Source organism: Rhinolophus ferrumequinum, chromosome 6 (genome assembly GCF_004115265.2).
Source record: "Rhinolophus ferrumequinum isolate MPI-CBG mRhiFer1 chromosome 6, mRhiFer1_v1.p, whole genome shotgun sequence".
In the NCBI taxonomy this organism is placed as follows: Eukaryota; Metazoa; Chordata; class Mammalia; order Chiroptera; family Rhinolophidae; genus Rhinolophus; species Rhinolophus ferrumequinum.
In genome coordinates this window covers 71,978,421-71,996,375 of record NC_046289.1, presented here as the reverse complement: position 1 = coordinate 71,996,375, position 17,955 = coordinate 71,978,421, and the positions used below count along the sequence as shown (strand labels likewise).

Below are 17,955 nucleotides of genomic sequence, written 5' to 3'. Positions count from 1 at the left end.
AAAACATTTTAAACAAGAAAACTTTACAAAGGCAAGGTAAAATAGACATGAATCAACAAAGACAACTCATAACTCTGGACAGAACATAGGAAAAGTTTCTAATGAGAAAAATACACCAAAGATACAGATGATAAGTAGAATCCAGAATAACATGAACCATAAAATATAAATAAGGCAGAAAAAAATGTAGACAAAGACGAAAAACAAAAGAAACAGAAGACAACTCCCATTAAGTAAATGACATCTGAATTTTAACGAGAAGCAACACACATCAGCTTAGTAGCAGGTTATCTCTGACCTGAGGATCTAGGAAATTATACAAGGAGGCCCTTCTCCCTGACGTTTTATACAGGGAACAGCAGATTAAAACACCAAAGGCAGCATTTTCACTCCTCCTCTCTCTCCTCCCCTCTTCCTCATCTTCCTTCTCCTTCCTCCTCTTCCGGAGTTAGGGGTAATGGTGGAGTCAGGGCTCTCCATAAAAAAAAAAAAACAACAAATGGAAAGTGTACAGGAGGGACTAACAGGAGGGACAGACAGTTCTACAAACTTACTTTAGCAATAGGAAAGTTAACACATTTTTTAAAAATTAGCATTTATTGGGGTGACAATGGTTAGTAAAATTACATAGGCTTCAAGTGTACAATTCTGTAATACATCATCTATATGTCACATTGTGTGTTCACCACCCAGGGGCAGTTCTCCTTCCATCACCATATATTTGACAGTTAACACATTGTGATAATGAAAAAATAAATAAAATTAGCGCCAAGTAAAAATGTTTTCCTGCTTCTCTCCTGTGCTCAGTGACTGCTCAGTCATCAGTAGCCCAGCTCTGGGCAGTCTCCCAGATTCCCTGTACCCTGGAGAGGGACCTCTGATAACTTCAGTGCACAGACTCTGTCATATTTATAGGAAACATTGTCTCACAGTGACCACACCGCCACTGTTCTGTTCAAACCATCAATCAAATACCGAGCTTGAGGCAGCATCAGCAAGGCAAGCCAAAATGAAGGGCGTGGACGCGGAACAATACAAAATGAGTTTAGACAAGAAAACGCAATCCAGAAACGCAATGGGATAGTCTCTTCTCACTGAGATTAAGAACATCCCAACCCCAGGTGGTGAGTGGTGAGAGGCTACGGAGCATTCAGCAGGCCAAGCAGGCGAGGTCAGCTCTGATTACTCCTGGGTAGATGAGTTTACTGATTTCGGTGGCTCGTGTCCAAGATTACGTAACAGGCACAGAGGCCCAAGGGGGTGAGGATGACCCGGAAGGGCCCTGCGCCTGGCGCCTACTCTCGACGTACAGATTCCGCTTGGGCCACGTGTGCTGCTGCCCTGGTGGACTCATTGCAGGGGAGGGATTTGGGGAGCGCCTCGCGGCGTGCAGAGAGTCTTTCTCCAACTAAGCCACTCCACACGCCATTACCTTGCGGAAGACTCTTTGTGAGACCTTGACCCAGGCAGCCGAGAAGCCACGAGATGGCAGCAGAGGACACAGCCCGGGGCACAAGACCTGAACCATCTGCAAACGCATATATTTTACTTGGGAAATATCATCAGTTATCTATAATCATGAAGTCAAGGCCAGAATATCATAGAAATGAGGGTAAAATTCCACACGGGGAATTTCCCAACCACCGGAGAATTCGACCGCATACAAAGCCACATATGAATCAGATATTTCTCCAATGCTTAAAACATTGGGGTCAAGGCCTTTAAAAACTGGCATCAGCAGAAACCTGGTCACAGTCACTTCTTTCTGTGAAGTTCCAATGGGCAGCAATATAAGTAAAATGTGAGTGACTTCCACAGAAGCTGCCAAACTGACAAAGAGATAGATACACTGGTTGCTGGGAAGCACTGTAGCAAAGCATTGCAACCAGGGACTCTAGCATTAGGCAGTGTGGAGGGGGGAATAATGAGGATCACAGGACAAGCCTCAGTCTTCACTTGCAGCTGGCAGAGGCTAATGCACAGGAAAGGGGCATTAGTAGCACTGGGGTTAATCTCCGATCTTCTGACTTCTCATCTAATGCTCTTTTCATTACATATCTGCCCCTCCCCCAGTCATAACTACCAAAAATGTCTCCAGACGTTGCCAAATAACGTCCGGGTGGCAAAATACTCCTCCTTAATAACCAACGCCATAGAGAGTTCTGAATAAAAAAAAATTTAAAAACGTAATGCTAAACCTCTCCAAGATTTGAATTTCAGAAGACGCCTCGAAGGCCAACGAAAACTGTTATTGCACATCTAAAACCTGCATTCCTACCATGTTTGTATAACAGAGGGGCTATACTTGAAGGGCAATAGGCTGAATCTGGTCCTCAATTAAAAAAAAAAATTTCTTAGTGACATGTTAAAATCGGATTTCACATTTAAAAGTCAGAATTTCTCACTTGTATAGGAAAATTGGAACTATGACAATACCAGACCCACAGTTCCACACGGCAATAACTGGATGGAGTTGAGGGGCAGGGGGTAAAGTATTTAAATAGAATGTGTTTAGTTTGCCACAGTTCCCACCACTTCCTATTACTGCACACCCTATCTGCTTCACTCATTTACACTACTCCTCATCCCAAAGGCAATTTATTCTCAGCCTCTGAAGTGCTTCATAGTTTTATTTTTCCATGTATAATTTTATTTTAGCCTTCATACTCCAATAAGATAGGATAAACACTATGATTACTAGGTATCTACATGTAAGCAAAATGTAGTTCAGAGAGGTTTGACTTGCCCAAACTTACACAACAAAACCAGAATCTAGATTTCCTGACTCTCGATTCTATTATTTTTTTGGGGGGGAAAGTTTCTATTAAGAACTTCATTTAGTGGTTCATGGAAAAAAAACCATAGTAGATATGGGCATAACTGCTAGAACAGATGAGTTCCAACTGCTGAGCTGTTCAAGAATCACTGCAAATGATTACCTCTTATTCTTTTAATGAGTCTACTTCCCTTAGCCTTCCAGGTGTATGAACAAACTGCCCTTCTGTCTTGAAGTTGGGTGTGGCTATATGACTTGTTTTGGCTAATGAAGTCTGAGCGGAAGTGATACGTGTTCCTTAAAGGCAGAATCTTTTAAGAGCCCATGAACAATTCTTCACGCGTTTTTAGGGAGAGGGGTGACTCTAAGCTTCATGGTAGGATCTAAAAATGGTGGAGCTCCATATGCTTGGGTACCTGAATAGCTTATAATGAGCAGAGCCCCCTGCCAGATTACTCTAGTGTGAGATAAACCTTTGTGGTTTTAAACCATTGAGATTTTGGCATTGTTACCACAGCATAACCTAGCCTAACCTGACTGCTACAGGTTTATGTGCATGGTCATTGAACTTCTCCAAGAACTAGAATGCAATTCCTAGACTTCTGATCATATCACTAAAAGCTGTTGCTCCTATCTGGAAGATAGAGAGAGTGAACTGTTGACTTTTTAGCCCCCGTTTCCTCATCTACCACCACCTCTGACATGGAAATTATTTTCTGAGTACTTCACACATGAGCTCTCCATTATTCTAACAGTTAGATTGGGAGAAGGGGGAGGCCCATATCTTATTTTCTCCATTCCAGAGCCTAATCCCAGAATTGTCCCCACCCACTAGTACTCACACAACCTTGTCATAGGGCGACTATTACCACTCCCAAGGTGTCACAAACAGAAAGGAGTTGCCGCTGGCACCGCTGCAATGCTAGGGCAAGGCAGCCAGGCTGCGCTCTTTCCTCACTGGTGTCTGGGCTTGGCTAAGCCAGGAGAAGCAGCATTCTCTAAGGGAAAGAAGCCTTCTCAAATGGGAACAAAAATGAGTGTGAGGCGCACACCCATCCTGGGCTCTATGTGAATTTGGGGTGAGTTCTTTTAGTACTCCAGCTCTGGTCAATTTCTAGTTTCTCTGGCGGCTGGTAGGTTGTCCGGCTTAGTACTATTGGGCCTCCCAGTTTTCCTGGGCTTTTCTCAAGTCCACCTGAGCTTGTCATCTTTGCACACTAGCAAAGGTCATAAACGGTGGGGGTTGTGAGCAACCAGAGCTTCAGCCACCGGATCGCAGCCGGGATCAAAGGTCGGCGGCGCTGCAGACAGGCTGAGCCTGCGCAGTCCTGCTACCGTTTTGGAAAGAAGGGGTGGCGGCCACGCGGGCTCGTTACACCCGCGTGCTCTCAAGAGGCGGGAAAGTCTTAGGTTGGGTCGCCGCGTCCCTCCCTCTTCCTGCCCCGTCCACCCGTCTGCCCAGCGAGCAGGTCCTCCTCAGGCGCCCAGGCTCCGGGGGAGGGGGACGAGAAGAGCCCGGGGATTCTGACTCATCATCTCCAACCCTTTCTCGCGCGCGCTCCAAGTCTCAGGACTTTGGACCTGGGCACTGTAGGAGGGGGCGCGGCGACAGTATCTGGGGAATCCCAGCTCTGCCCAGGGTCAGCTCCCAGACCCTGCCTGTCTCCGAAGCTGGCAGAGAGAGGAGTGTGGCGCCACAGTCTGCTCTCAGTTGCTGAGGTTGGGGCGGCGGCGCCCCCGCGCAGAATAACCCGCCCGGCTCCTCCCTAAACGTGGGGCCAGTGGTCGCGTCCGAGGAAACTCAGCTAGGCCCGGACTTCCAGCACCTCGCGTCACTCAGCAGATGCACAGCGCCCCCACCGCGGAGAAAAGGCTCTTTATTTCCCAGCAGGCCACGGGGTAGCGAGGCATCCTGGGATTTGTAGTCTCCGCTAAACTAGAATGGAAACGGATCCGAGGGAAGGGAACTAAAGCACCAATAATTGATTTCAGAGAGTGGGCAGGCAGGGGAACCCTGGCTCGGAGTGGGTGGGATTGTGAAAGGTGGAAAGAAGAGAAGTAGTGAGATGAGGCAGATGTTAAGCTGTATGGGGAGGCCGTGGGGAAGGATAAAGATGGAAGGGAGGAAGTGGGTATAGATGAAAGTTGGTTTAAGGATGCCCTGCAGGCAGGCAGCTTTTCAGGGCAGTGAGGTGAGGGAAGACGCTGATCTAGGTATAGCTTCCCTTAGAAGAGAAAGGGGCCTAGTTTGAGTGAAAACTGAAGGCATTCCACCAGACTTCATGTTGATCTCAAGGGACTCCATCTAGCTTCTGACTTTGGTGGGGTGGGGTGCAGGAGGGTCTGGAGAACGCTACCACAGGGCAGGAGAGCAGCACCTGCCTGCTTCCCTTGCCAGTTCACTCATTTGTTCCGTTTGTTGTGCTAGCCATTGTGGGACGATTCTCCAAATCAGTAACTTCCTCCAACTCAGAGAGACCCTGAAAACCAGACAGAGGTGTGAAGGGAGTAAACTGTAGGGGTGAGAAAGGTGGGATCCCAGACAGAAGCAACTTCCTCCTCCTCCTGTCTCATTTTTTTCTCGTGTTCTCATAGCCCTTCCAATACTTACACAGCTTCCTAATGTTCTCCCACATTTCTAGCCCCAACTCTTTAGTTACCCAATTCCCTCTTACCCACCACTAAGGGATAATTGTCCAAAGCCAGAAAACCAATCATTTTCAGTCTAGGATACCTTCCTTGCCTCCCTGCCCCAAATGAGCTGCTAGCTATCTGCTCCATAACTTCCCTCCCTGCCTTCAATACCTCCTGCAGCTCCTGGTAGTGCAGACTCTGGCTCCTATAGCATCCTGGCTTCCTCTGGCTCAGCAGGAACAGGGAGTATGCTGAGAGCAACACTCCCCCCAGGGTGAAGGCTTCAGTGCTGATCTCTAGCACCAGCAACCTGTCCAACTGCAGGTAGACAGGGCTGAGGGTGCTGCAGAGGACCCAGCACCTGTTTCTTCAGCCCTTTTCCCTCTCCATCTCCTCTTGCCTCCTCATCCTCCCACCTTCTCCTTTATTTGCCCATACCTGGGAGGGGGCAGTTGGGACAGGCCCCAAGACTGTCTTCATCACCTCGACCACCACCACGACGAAGCCAAAGATCAGATTGAAGGTGTTGAATATCATCATGGCCCGTACCTGCCAGTGAGCCAGCTCAGCACTGCCCAGCCTAGGGGACTCATTGCAACCCCAAGCCCCACCTGCACCTAGCCGGAAAAAAAACCCCCTCAGCTCTTCTTCCTCCACCTCCCAACAGGGCAATCGTCCTTTTAACTCTTTTGCTTTCCCTCCTCAGTCTTTTAGGCGTCAGGGGCAGACAGCTGACAGGATCAATCAACACTTAGAGAGCCACTTCCTGGGCTGAGAGGTGTGTGTGTGTGTGTGTGTGTGTGTGTGTGTGTGTGTGTGTGTGTTGGGGGGGGTGGGAGAATAGTATTTCATTCTCTTCCTTTTTCACCTTCCAGAGGCGGGGTGCTCTGCGCAGCTCAAGGGTAACAATCCCAGTGAAGAGACCCTGAATGGTGAGAAAGGCAAGTGTTGAACTCTGGCCTCATTAATGAAGAGCCTCTAGGACCTTCTACCCTCTGTTGTGGTGGATCTTACCGATGCTCCAGGTCCAAGCGGTAGTGCTGTGGCCATGTGACAGTCAGAGTTCAGGCAGGCAACTGAGACAGCAAAAGGCACTAGAGCCACTGCCAGCCATAGCTGGCTCACCTGGAGGCCAGGGGCAGGATGGTTGAAGGGAAACTGTCAGGAATTCCCTACCCGCCTCCAAACCCCTGCTTCTTGCAGAGATCAGCAATTGGCAGGAATACATGGTGGTGGAAAGTAGTCAACCAAGGGCAGTAAAGGAGGGGGATATAATTTAATTTCTTCTGCCTCATGTCATAGTTTAGTTACTTACCTATGTGTTTTCCCCACACGATGGAAGCTACTTAGAGATTAAGGGTCTTGCCTTGTTTATCCTATGCTTCCTCCACCCTCCTCCCACTCAGAGCCTAGCAGTTTCAAGTACATGGTAGATGCTCACAAAACATGGATGGAACTGAACTGGGGTACAAGTGGACATGCTGAAGCTTGGGGTGGGGCATCTGGCCTCACCGCCAGCACCAAGAGGTGCCCACTCTGTCTGTGCCTTGCCCAGTGCTGTAGCTTTTCCAGACGAAGGCTGGATCTCTCCTGCTCTCGCTGACCAGCTCTGTCCTCCATGGCTCCCTTGACCACGAAAGCTTGGTGCTTTCCTGGAAAATACATTATAGCACCTATCAAGAGACAGGACATGCAAAAACATCTCTTTCAGCTGCCCCTCTACCCTATTTCAATATCCAGGGAATTGAGTCTCAGAGCCTCTCTCACCTACCTTGTCTGAAGCAGCTACTCCAAAGTTATGGGACCCAGCTGGGCCTGGAGGTCCTAGTAGCACAGAGCAGACAGGCTGTCAGGGCTGGGGTGTGGTGGGGCAAAGGTCCCCATGAGGGACTAAGAATCCGGGGAGTGGCCATGGGTAGACAGTTCACTCCATAAGACGCCCAGCCCTGCCTCGCTCTGTTCCTGTTTCCCGTTGCCCCCATCTCTGTCCATCCTGGGTTCCTCTTCTGATCACTCAGCCATGGACACTACCATCCTGGGCCCCAATTTCCCCCCATTTCCATCTAACATTTCTCCTTTTTTTGGTTTCCTCTTCAAATTACTTGCTGTTCCCTAGGGCAATCCCATATTACTGTCTGGACTGGTACCCTGTCATTACCACTTGCAGCTTTGTCCCAAGACCAGGCAAGGTTCAATTCTCCTCGCTTCCTCTCTCACTTGCTGAATGGTTTCTCCTCTCTCCACCCTTTCTTGAAGGATTTACTTTGGATGAGACTCCGACGAAGTGGATGGGGCACCCTATTTATAGTGGGGATTGTTTTTGACTTGGTGGTAACCTGCACCTAGACATGTATAGGAGATAGTCCCCAAATAATCATTTTTGGGAAGGATGCTATTGCAACAACATTTTTGAGAGATACAAGTTGCTTTATAACCAGGCCAACCAGGACTAAAATCTCAGCTTTGCCACTTTTCCTAGCTGTGTGACCTTGGATACATTATTCTACCTGTTTGAACCTTAGTTTATTCAAATTGAGTGATCAAACGGGGGTTAATAATATGATTGTGAAAGGTTGTTGACTCATGGTTGAGTTCTTAGTAACCATTAGTGGTGCTGATGAAGTCATACGGTTGTGCCTGATTCCCATACACTAAAAGTCTTATTCAGAAGCTAAGCTGGGATAGTTATTTCTACAGTAAGAAGCAGAACTAGCTGGGCCCAAATATATACTCTAGCATCAAAAATAGGAAAGGCCCATCTTGGTGTAGAGCCTGAGGTCTGGAGGCAACCAAGCTTCTATATTCAAATCCCAGATCTACCTGGGTAACCTTATGTAAGTTGCTTAATCTCTGGGTTCCCTTACCTGTAAAGGGAAGTTAATAATACCAAAGGATTGCCTTGAGTATTAAGAGAAAAAATGTATATGAAACAGCTCAGCCCAGCATCTGGCACATAGAGTTTAATAAATATTAATGGTTAATATCATTATTATTATTGATGACAGGAAGAAGAATGAGCCAGAAGACCCCTGGGAGTTAGTACCAGGAGGCACAGTCCTAGGAGGCAAGTGGCCTTTTTTGAAAGCCACTCCCGCCGTGCTCAGTGCTGGGCCAACACTCATTGGAGTATTGTGTCCACTTTTCTTTCCTGGGGAGTGGGAATCACATTAAAGGGATCTGAACTATTGTGCATCTACTCCCTCCTCTATCCCCATGTGCATTAATTTTATTTAGTGGTGATGGCCTGACAATGTGAGATGTTGGCTTGCACTGAGGATCCCTGAGCTGGCAAGCCAGTGAAAGACACTCTTTAGCTTCATTTTCCTTACTTGTAAATGCAGACTTATTATATCTCAGAGTGTCACTGTAAGGATTATATACTATTAAATATGCGAACAGGCATCGAGTAAATATTGATTAAATCTGAGTATCGCACTTACAAATTTGTAACCCCTGTCTAGATTACAATCTCAAGGGAAGGCAGTACATCCCTCTCATCTGTTCCTCCCCCACAGCGCTGAGCATAGTGCCTGGTCCTTAGTAAGCACTCAGTAAATATTTGTTGTATTGAAGAGCCATTAAAGTGACTTAAGGAATGGAAAATAAAATTCGAGAGGAAGGCGTAGGGATTGTTTATCAAGAACAGAAAGGACCGAAGAGTAACTTTAATAATGTTTCTTATACGGCAGACATTAACTATCTCTATAATCGCCCCTCCTCCTCCCCAAAAAGAGAGACAGAAATTGTAAGGGAGAGGCTTTGAGATAAAACCCCAGTAAGAACTTCCCGAGTCTGTGCATGTTGGGGCAGAAAGAGCGGCAGAGCCAACTCCTTCCCTGGTATGTCCGGGTTTAGGGTGGGAGGGGCAGCGCTGCTTGGAGGCTGGGGGAAGGACGAGATGACCTTTCAAAATCTCTTCCAGTCCCCTGTAGGAATCGTCTGTGCGCCCCACCCCCCTTCCTCCCTCCCTCCCTCCGACAGCGCCCCCAGTCTCCAAACTACCCGCACCCCGCCCCTGGCGGCCGCCTCTCGCGGCTCCCGGGGTCCCCAGCTCCCTGTCCCCGGAGCCAGAGCCTAGCTCCCGCTCCCGCGCGGCTCCCAGCTCCGCCGCGCCGCCCCCCGCATGCTAATGGCCGGGCCGCCTCCCGCCGCACACAATGCGGGCCAGGGCCGGGGGCGGGGGACCGGGGAGGGGGCGGGGGCCGGGCCGGGGGCGGGGGGGCCGGGGCCCGGCGCATCTCCCCCGGCCCCACGTAACGCTGACGCCCGCGCCGCCGGCCCGCCGCCCGCCGCCGCCGCCGCCGCCGCCGCCGCCGCCGCCCGCTCCGCCGCCGCCCGCCGGGGCTCGTGAGTAGCCGCTCCCCCCACCCCCGGCCCCCCCTCCGCCACCCGGCCCCCGCCCCCGGCCCCCTCCCCCCTCCCGGAGGGGGGGCCGCTCCGCGCGCCGGGCTCGGAGCAGGTGCAGGGGGCGGGGGCGGGGGAGGGGCGCCGGCTCGGCCCCAAGCAAACTTCGCCCAGAGCTCCTGGGGGGGCGGGGTGGGGGCGGCGGCCTCGGAAGCCTGGAGAGCTAGGGGGGCCTCGAGGTGGGGGGGCCAGGTGGGGGAACCGGGAAAGCGGACACCAAAGGGGAAAGGCCAGCGCGGGGGGGGGGGGGGGGGAAGGGGACGGGCGTCTTTGTAGGGGCCCGAAGGCAGGGCGCGAGGGGCCTGGGGGTGTGGGTCGGCCGAGCCGGGAGCCAGAGTGGATGAGCGCCCCCCGGCCCAGGTAGGGCTGATGAAGGAGGGGGAAGGGACCCAAACTCTGGGAGCAGGAGTGGGGGAGGGGAGAGGATGGGGGGGTGCTTCCCTCTCTGCGTCCCAAACAAAGTGTCACAAAGAGCTCGGCCGGCGGCAGCAGCAGCGGAGGCGGCTGCAACTCAGCTTTTGTTCTCCCGGCCTGGGTAGCTGAGCCCTGGCCTTCCAGTCAACCAACCCTGCCCCCCATCATCCTTCTGGTGTATATTCCCCGGGAGGCGTCTGGGGTGCTGCTGGGTGAACCTCTTGTGCAGGATCACAGTTCCTGCTCTACTTGCCAACCTACTTCTGGGAGGTGGATTTTCCCAGAGGCTCTCTTGCCCACCCCCCACCCCCTAATCCCAGGACTGAGGCCCATATGGGCGCTAAGACGCTGACCTTTCTAGGGTCAGCTCTAGTTAAGGGGACTTATGGCTGGCTACATGCCCCTTTCCTCAAATCCAGGTCTTCTAGAACTTTCAGAAGAGGGGTCAAGTTGGGACATGTCTCTGGAGTAAGATTCCACAATAGTGGGGTGGCAGTATGTGAGCAGGTGTACGCACCTTCCTCTTGCCTCCTGCTGTATATTTGCAGTCCATGACTGAGATTCCATGCCCCCAGCTCAGGACGGTCAGGGTGGAGGCTTTACTAAGAACTCAATGTAAAAGGTGGGCAAGCTGTGGTCTGGGTCAGTTTGGAGGAGCTACCTGAGCTGTGAGGTTCAGAGGGCCATGGAAGGGAGATCATGAAAGTGAACTACCGACATGTCTGTGTGATAAAGGTGGTCTTGATTCTACACCACTTAAGAAGCTCCCTTTCCTTTTAACTCCGTCTAGTGCAGTGTTAATCATAATTGTTAGAGGACTTGGGAGGTGTAGGGTTCTCAACAGAGAGAAAAACATCAAGTATTAGAAATGACCAGTGACAGAGGCCTAGTCACAACCACACCACAGAAGTCCTGAACCCTTGCCCCTTACAGTTTGACCCAAAAAACATTTGACCACGAGGCTTGAGGCACCATCTTCATGCTCCTCCAGCCACACCCCCTTCCCAACCAGCTCTCCTAGCACATAAAAGTAACTGGCCTGAAGATTTCTGATCCCTATCCCTGGCCTTGCATCCCTATAGAACCAAAGTAAGGGCAAGATAACCCCTGATTCCCAGTGGGGGTGGGAAGTAGGTCAGTGCTTCCCAAGACTTGTCTGGCCAAGTCTTATGGATGGTATTTAAGTCCTTACTGTAGAAAACTTGATTATTGCCCACAGGCAATACATGCATGACTTGGGTTCCAAGCCAGTTCATAGAATCTTGGGCCTTGTCAGTGCTTTCTTCTATTGAGAAAAACCCTTGGGATCAGGAGCCTGGGACCTGGTTTGGTGTGGAGGAGATTCAGAAGACCTTGACTGGGACTAGGAGGGTCTCTCACTGGGTTTTATTAATTTGAGGCCACCCTCTGGGGAAACTTTCCCAGCTCAGGAATATAGCATCAATTTGGATCTTCTTGTATATCACTATTACCATCCTAGAAACTGCTATGTGCAAAGCAGGATTTTTTGTTTTGTTTTGGGGAAGGAAGCTTTGCCCTATTCCTATGCTTCTTGCCTCGGATACAAGGTCAACTTCCCATGAGGTATTTTGCTTGCTATCGTACAGGCAGTTTCAGGGGCCCTAGAATCTTCTCAGAATCAGAGTATGTGCCCATAGGTTAGTCAGCTATGACCATGCAGTATTCCCAGCTTTCCCCCACCTCCCCCCACCATCTGCTTCCTCTGAATATACCAGATTGGCTGTACACCAGGATGTTCTGGGAATCCCCAGGAGAGCAACAGAATGTGATGGACCCAAATACGATGCCTCAGTCACTCATTCCAGGATGTACAAACTGTAACTGTCAGGATACTCCTTATAGCTAATTAAAATTCTCCTAGTTACATCTATTTTCTGTTACATCTATCTATTTTCAGTGTCATCCAAAGGCAAAAGTAATCCCTCTGGTACCACTGTCTTTTTTCCCCCCACTATGGCTCCCAGATAGGAATTTTTTAAAATCCTCTGGCTTTTCTCAGTGCCTTAACTGTGGTGCTAAAATGGCAAATGTGGCCCCTCTAGCACTTCATAGCTCTATCTATGGTACTGAGGTGGCCACAGTGGCTCCTCTGGTAGCCCACTGCACTCTCCATGGTACTGAAGGGATGACCATTTGTTTTAACTTCTCTCTGGGGTCCAGAAGAGTCCTATGACTCAAAACTATAAAACTTTCAAGTTGGAAGAGACCATCTATATAAATTAGTCCAACCCCCTTATTTTACAGATGAGTAAACTGGGAGGTTAAGTGATTTACTGAAGGTTGCAGGGCTATTAATAGACTGGGCCCACAATAGCCTTGTACCAGTCTAATTCACTGTTCCTGATACTACTTAGTGAGCCTGGCTAGGCTCTTGGTCCTAGAAAAGGGATTTATTTTGAAGAATCCAGAAGATAAGGCTGGATGCCCTAATTTGGTGCTACAGAAATACAAATATTAAAAGTGGTGGTGGAGGTTGTTTAGTGACCCTTGGACAAGGACACTTTGTTAATTAACCTCCTGTTAATAAAATTCCCATAACCCAGATTCCACATGTAACAGGTACCTGCCCATTCATGAAGTCTTATTACACCCACTAAATATCAAAAATTAAAGAAGTCTCAGACCTCTAGAGCCTCTTCTCTTTGCTGATAAGCAAGGCTGACTCCTGGCCCAGTTCTTTCCCATTAAAGATCCCTAAGCAAAGTAATGCCTGAGTCCTTTTCTGTCTCAGTAACCCATTTCAGTTGCACAATACCTATTGTAAGGAAGTTCTTTATATATCAAATATTTCTGTCTCAGGCAAAAAACTAGGTTAGGCCCATAGTCGTCTAGCCTTGACCAGATAAAATTCTATATGTAAGCAGGAAGGTACACTGATCGAGTTCTGGTCATCCTCCTAGGCCTATTTCCATGAATCTTAATTCTGGGATTGCTTCTAAGTCCTAATGCTAACCTCTGCAGCTTAGAATCAGGAGACACCCCCGCCCCCTCATCCTCTTCCTCTCAGTGCTCTTCTCCTTCCTCAGAACTGGAGCTCTGCACATCCCAGGCCCAGGGAATTTTAGCCTGGAGAATTTTAACCCTTTCCTGCTCAGAGCATGTGCTGAGCCCCTATCTGTGCAGATGGCCCAGCCCCGCCCCTCGTCCCTCACTCCAGGCTCTTGAGCTCAGAGCCAGTGTAATCCTCCTCTTGTGTGAGGGAGCCTCTCCCCTGCAGAGAGGAGGAAAGCCTGCTTCGGAACAGCCCTGGACAAAGGGGCTGAGATGCCCCATCAAACTGCAGGCTTCGAGGTTTGAAACACAGGGATGAATCCTATCCGGTATTTGCAGTTTTTAACCCTTTCCCCAGGCCAGCAGCACCCCTTAACTTCCACTCCTCCCCCAACTCTCTCTTCATTCCCTCTCCCTCTGGCTCTCTCCCCCTTCGTGCCCCTCCCCCTCTGTCTGTCTCCAGACTCTCTGCTGCTGGGAGGTGTTTCTCTCCCATGCATGAATGAGTCTCTGTAATGAATGGAAATGAATGGATCAGGAATCCAAGTGGAGGGAGGGAGGATGAGGGGGAAAGACAGAAAGACAGGGTAGGGGCAGAAGGAAGGACTGTGGAGCCCGGAAGGATGTTTGGCTGGCTGTTCAGTTAGGTGTCTGAGAGCAACTGGGGAGCATGGCAAGCCCACTCCATTTGGTCATCAAGCTGCACAGCCCAAACTAAATGAGAGGGCTACACTGTGATAGTCTCCCCAACCACCACGGGTGGTGGTGGTGGTGGTGGTAGTTGTTCTGGACCAGGCATTTAAAACGTATTTGGGGGAAGAAGTCTGTGATATCAGGGAGCCTTGTGGGTTTGTCAAATCAAGGAGTACAAGTTTTGAAGACAGCAGCCCCCTCCTGCCTCAGGATGCAAGGAGGGAGAAGGGATAGATCGGTTTCCGGAATACAGGGTGCTAAGATTGTGGGGTTGAGGTGATTTCACTGCTGAAAATCAGGACTCATCTTGTTCTCCAAATCTGTCTCTCTTGCTTTAGCTCTTCAGCACCTGTTGCCTTCACAAGCAGCTTTTCCTCCTCCTTCTCTGCACTCCCCAGAACCAAAGAATGTGAAGGGAGTCCATGGAGGTGAGTGACGCTCTGTCCTGAACCTGCAAGTACCTACGACTATACTCCCTCCCCTCCCTACCTCTCTCTCCTTCTGACCTGCCATTATTAGAAGTTATCTCCGTGGCCCCAACAGCTCAATTCCCATTCATCCCCCAGTTTCCTCAAGGTGCACTCACCTGGTGTACGTGGTTCCCACCCACCCTCCCTCGGGTTCTTCTGGCCCTCTATGCCTTTGCTTACCCCATAGCTCTCCTGTCTCCATCCTTTGTTCTGTATACATCTTTTTTCCCACAGGGCTCACGTCCCCGCGCCCCGGGCGGCCACTTAGCGCCCTCACCGCCGGCCTTCGACGGCGAACTGGATCTGCAGCGCTACTCCAACGGGCCAGGAGTGAGCACCGGGTCTCCAGGAATGGGAGCGGTGGGCTGGTCTGAGAGTCGCACTGGCGAAAGGCGCTTTCCCTGTCCTGTATGCGGGAAGCGCTTCCGTTTCAACTCCATCCTGGCTTTGCACCTGCGGGCGCACCCAGGCGCCCAGGCCTTCCAGTGCCCGCACTGTGGCCACCGTGCAGCGCAGCGGGCCCTATTGCGCTCGCACCTGCGCACGCATCAGCCTGAGCGCCCGCGCAGCCCCGCTGCGCGCCTGTTGCTGGAGTTGGAGGAGCGTGCGCTCCTGCGTGAGGCCCGTTTGGGGAGAGCCCGAAGCTCAGGGGGCGTGCAGGCCGCCGCTGCCACTGAGGGCCTGACACGGCCCCAAGCTCCGTCGTCGTCCTCCTTCCGTTGCCCCTTCTGCAAAGGCAAGTTTCGCACTGCGGCAGAGCGCGAACGCCACCTGCACATCCTGCACAGGCCCTGGAAGTGCGGCCTATGCAGTTTCGGCTCCAGCCAGGAGGAGGAGCTACTGCACCACAGCCTGACAGCCCACGGAGCTTCTGAGCGCCCCCTGGCGGCCACTTCGGCTGCGCCCCAACCTCCGCCTCAGCCTCCACCTCAGCCAGAACCCAGATCGGTCCCCGAGCCTCCGGAGCCTGAGCCGGAGCCCGAACGTGAGGCAACCCCTGCCCCCGCTCCTGCCGCTCCGGAGGAGCCCCCTGCGCCTCCAGAGTTCCGTTGTCAAGTGTGTGGCCAGAGCTTTACGCAGTCCTGGTTTCTCAAGGGCCACATGCGTAAGCACAAGGCCTCCTTCGATCATGCGTGCCCCGTGTGTGGCCGCTGCTTCAAGGAGCCCTGGTTCCTTAAGAACCACATGAAAGTGCACGCCAGCAAGCTGGGCCCACTGCGTGCGCCGGGGCCTGGTTCCGGGCCTGCCCGGGCCCCCCAGCCGCCTGACCTGGGCCTGCTGGCCTATGAGCCACTGGGCCCCGCGCTGCTTTTGGCCCCAGCGCCCACCCCGGCCGAACGCCGTGAGCCTGCAAGCCTGCTGGGCTACCTGAGCCTGCGAGCTGGCGAAGCTCGGCCCAATGGTGAGGGTGCAGAGCCTGGGGCTGGCCGCAGCTTCGGAGGCTTCCGGCCCCTGCCGTCTGCTCTCCCAGCCCGGGCTCGGCGGCACCGTCCTGAGGAGCCTGACGAGGAAGAGGAGGTGGTAGAGGCGGAGGAGGAGACCTGGGCTCGGAACAGGGCACTAGGCCCTCTGGCTTCACTGCACCCGCGCCCAGGGGAGGGGCCGGGGCACTCAGCACCTGCTGCGGGGGCCCAGGCAAGGCCCACCGCCACACAGGGTACGTAAGGGGCCTCCTGTCTCCTAGGTTTTCCAAATCCTGGGCCCATTCTGATGCCACTGCTCCTCTGCTGTTCCCTTCTTTAAAAAGGACCTGTTTTCTTTCTTACCTTTTTTCTCCCTCTGGAGGCTTTATCACCTTCTGAGGGCATCCGCTCAACTCACAGCAAATTTAACTCCTCATTCCCCCAAGCACGGTGTTTCCTCCTGGCCCCGAAGGGGAAGCAACCTTATGGGGTGCGTGTGGGGTGCATGGCTCTGATGGGGTTAGGGCAAAGGGCCCCTTTGACTTCCCTTAACTTGTATATTACAGAAGAGAATGGGCTGTTAGTTGGAGGGACCCGGCCTGAAGGGGGCCGAGGGGCCACCGGCAAGGATTGTCCCTTCTGCGGAAAATCTTTCCGCTCAGCGCATCACCTCAAAGTACACCTGCGAGTACACACAGGTGAGGGGGCAGCCCCCGGGTTGGAGAGGGCACTAGAAAGCAGGAAGAGAGGTGAGAGGGCTATTGGAGATGACGGTAGGCAGCCTTCAGACTGGCCAGATGAGGGTGTTGGGAAACCATTATTTATTAAATCGGGGTGGGGGGGTGGGAATAGAGGCAATGTTTTTTCCTGGACCAGAGGTCAGTCAGTACGTTGAGCGAAAATGCGGGTGGGGTGGGCAGTGATCAAGACTCTGAACCTATAGCATTGCCCTCTCCCCAGGCGAGCGCCCCTACAAGTGTCCACACTGCGACTACGCAGGCACCCAGTCTGGCTCGCTGAAGTATCACCTGCAGCGCCACCACCGGGAGCAGAGGAGTGGGGCTGGCCCCGGGCCACCCCCGGAGCCACCGCCCCCTTCCCAGCGGGGCTCAGCCCAGACATCCGGGGCCAAGGCGGCCTCGCAGCCTGCGACTTGGGTGGAGGGCACCGCAAGCCCCCGGTCTTCTAGCGCCGCTGTACAAGGGTCCCGTCGAAAGCCCTCTAGCCCCGGGAGGACCCTGCGCAACGGGCGAGGCGGTGAGGCCGAACCCCTGGACCTGTCCCTGCGGGCGGGGCCGGGAGGCGAGGCCGGGCCAGGGGGTGCCCTCCACCGTTGCCTCTTCTGCCCCTTCGCCACTGGAGCCCCGGAGCTCATGGCCTTGCACCTGCAAGTGCACCACAGCCGTCGAGCTCGGGGCCGCCGGCCGCCCCCGGCTGATACTTCCCCACCCTATATCCGAGCACCATCAGGAGAGACCCCTCCCAGTCCTCCGCAGGAAGGGGAGGAGGGCCCCGGGCTGTCGAGATCCGGAGAGGTGGGGCTGGGGGGTCAAGAACGGTAGGGAGCCCTCTTAGGGGCAGTTAGCTTAGTGAGCTTACCCCGCGGGAGCGGGGAGCACTAGAGGTAGTTGGGTAGAGCAGCCAGCAGGGGGCATCGTGGGACCCATATCCCAGCCCCAGGTGGACCAGAGGTGAAGGGTGTGGAGGGCCTAGGAGGGTGGGCAGGCGGTACCCACCCAGGGGAGTCACAGTGCCTTAGAAGTGGCAGGGGTGAGGATCAAAGAACGGGGTCCCAGGGCTGGCAGAGAGGGTTGTGCCCCTGTTGAGGAGTCGCTCTGCCAGTCCTTGCTGGTCCATAGGCGTGAGAGTTTATTTTTGTACAATGGGTGGGGGTGGGGGGCACTGTACCCTTCTAAGCCCCTTCGGGGGGCCCTGTAGACGTTGCTATTTTTGGTACGATTCCTGTCATCCCTGTCGCAGAGTTGTGTCCCTAATAAACAGGTGTCTTGAGGCACAGGACACTGTGTCGGTCTGCCTATGTCCTGTCCTCCTTTTGGGGCCATTCTGTTCAGGAAAGAGGTACCTCTTTAGGTACTTGTTATCACCCAAAGAGCTTGATTAAAAAAAAGCAGAATCTTGGATTTTACCC

At 52.5% G+C, this 17,955-nt stretch overlaps 2 protein-coding genes across 6 annotated transcripts; one reads left to right on the top strand and one right to left on the bottom strand.

The window, feature by feature from the left end:
• Window positions 1–3,429: 3,429 nt before the first annotated feature.
• On the top strand, window positions 3,430–17,851 carry ZNF219 (zinc finger protein 219). Of its 4 annotated transcripts, none has more exons than XM_033106942.1 (5): window positions 3,430–3,855; window positions 14,272–14,361; window positions 14,638–16,060; window positions 16,373–16,504; window positions 16,767–17,851. In XM_033106942.1, the coding sequence occupies exons 2-5, from the start codon at window positions 14,356–14,358 to the stop codon at window positions 17,366–17,368; spliced, it is 2,163 nt and encodes a 720-aa protein (XP_032962833.1). In that variant the 5' UTR covers window positions 3,430–3,855; window positions 14,272–14,355; the 3' UTR covers window positions 17,369–17,851. The 4 variants fall into 4 exon arrangements, with proteins under 4 accessions (XP_032962833.1, XP_032962832.1, XP_032962831.1 ...); XM_033106941.1 differs by lacking the exon at window positions 3,430–3,855 and adding an exon at window positions 9,046–9,249; XM_033106940.1 differs by lacking the exon at window positions 3,430–3,855 and adding an exon at window positions 9,396–9,757.
• On the bottom strand, window positions 3,854–7,309 carry TMEM253 (transmembrane protein 253). Of its 2 annotated transcripts, XM_033106944.1 has the most exons (7): window positions 7,182–7,309; window positions 6,923–7,062; window positions 6,425–6,535; window positions 6,279–6,335; window positions 5,849–5,959; window positions 5,582–5,728; window positions 3,854–5,256 (listed from the first exon to the last, which is right to left on the bottom strand). In XM_033106944.1, the coding sequence occupies exons 2-7, from the start codon at window positions 7,028–7,030 to the stop codon at window positions 5,176–5,178; spliced, it is 615 nt and encodes a 204-aa protein (XP_032962835.1). In that variant the 5' UTR covers window positions 7,031–7,062; window positions 7,182–7,309; the 3' UTR covers window positions 3,854–5,175. The 2 variants fall into 2 exon arrangements, with proteins under 2 accessions (XP_032962835.1, XP_032962836.1); XM_033106945.1 differs by lacking the exon at window positions 7,182–7,309 and having other exon boundaries at window positions 6,852–6,961.
• Window positions 17,852–17,955: the final 104 nt, after the last annotated feature.

Coding starts and splice junctions, on each gene's coding strand:
- ZNF219 (XM_033106942.1), top strand. Junction 16,061..16,372: donor AAGGCCCACCGCCACACAGG/GTACGTAAGGGG, acceptor TGTATATTACAG/AAGAGAATGGGCTGTTAGTT. Junction 16,505..16,766: donor ACACCTGCGAGTACACACAG/GTGAGGGGGCAG, acceptor CCCTCTCCCCAG/GCGAGCGCCCCTACAAGTGT.
- TMEM253 (XM_033106944.1), bottom strand. CDS start 7,030: ATGGAGGACAGAGCTGGTCAGCGAGAGCAGGAGAGATCCAGCCTTCGT. Junction 6,536..6,922: donor GGCACCTCTTGGTGCTGGCG/GTGAGGCCAGAT, acceptor CCTGGCCTCCAG/GTGAGCCAGCTATGGCTGGC. Junction 5,729..5,848: donor TCCCAACTGCCCCCTCCCAG/GTATGGGCAAAT, acceptor GTCTACCTGCAG/TTGGACAGGTTGCTGGTGCT.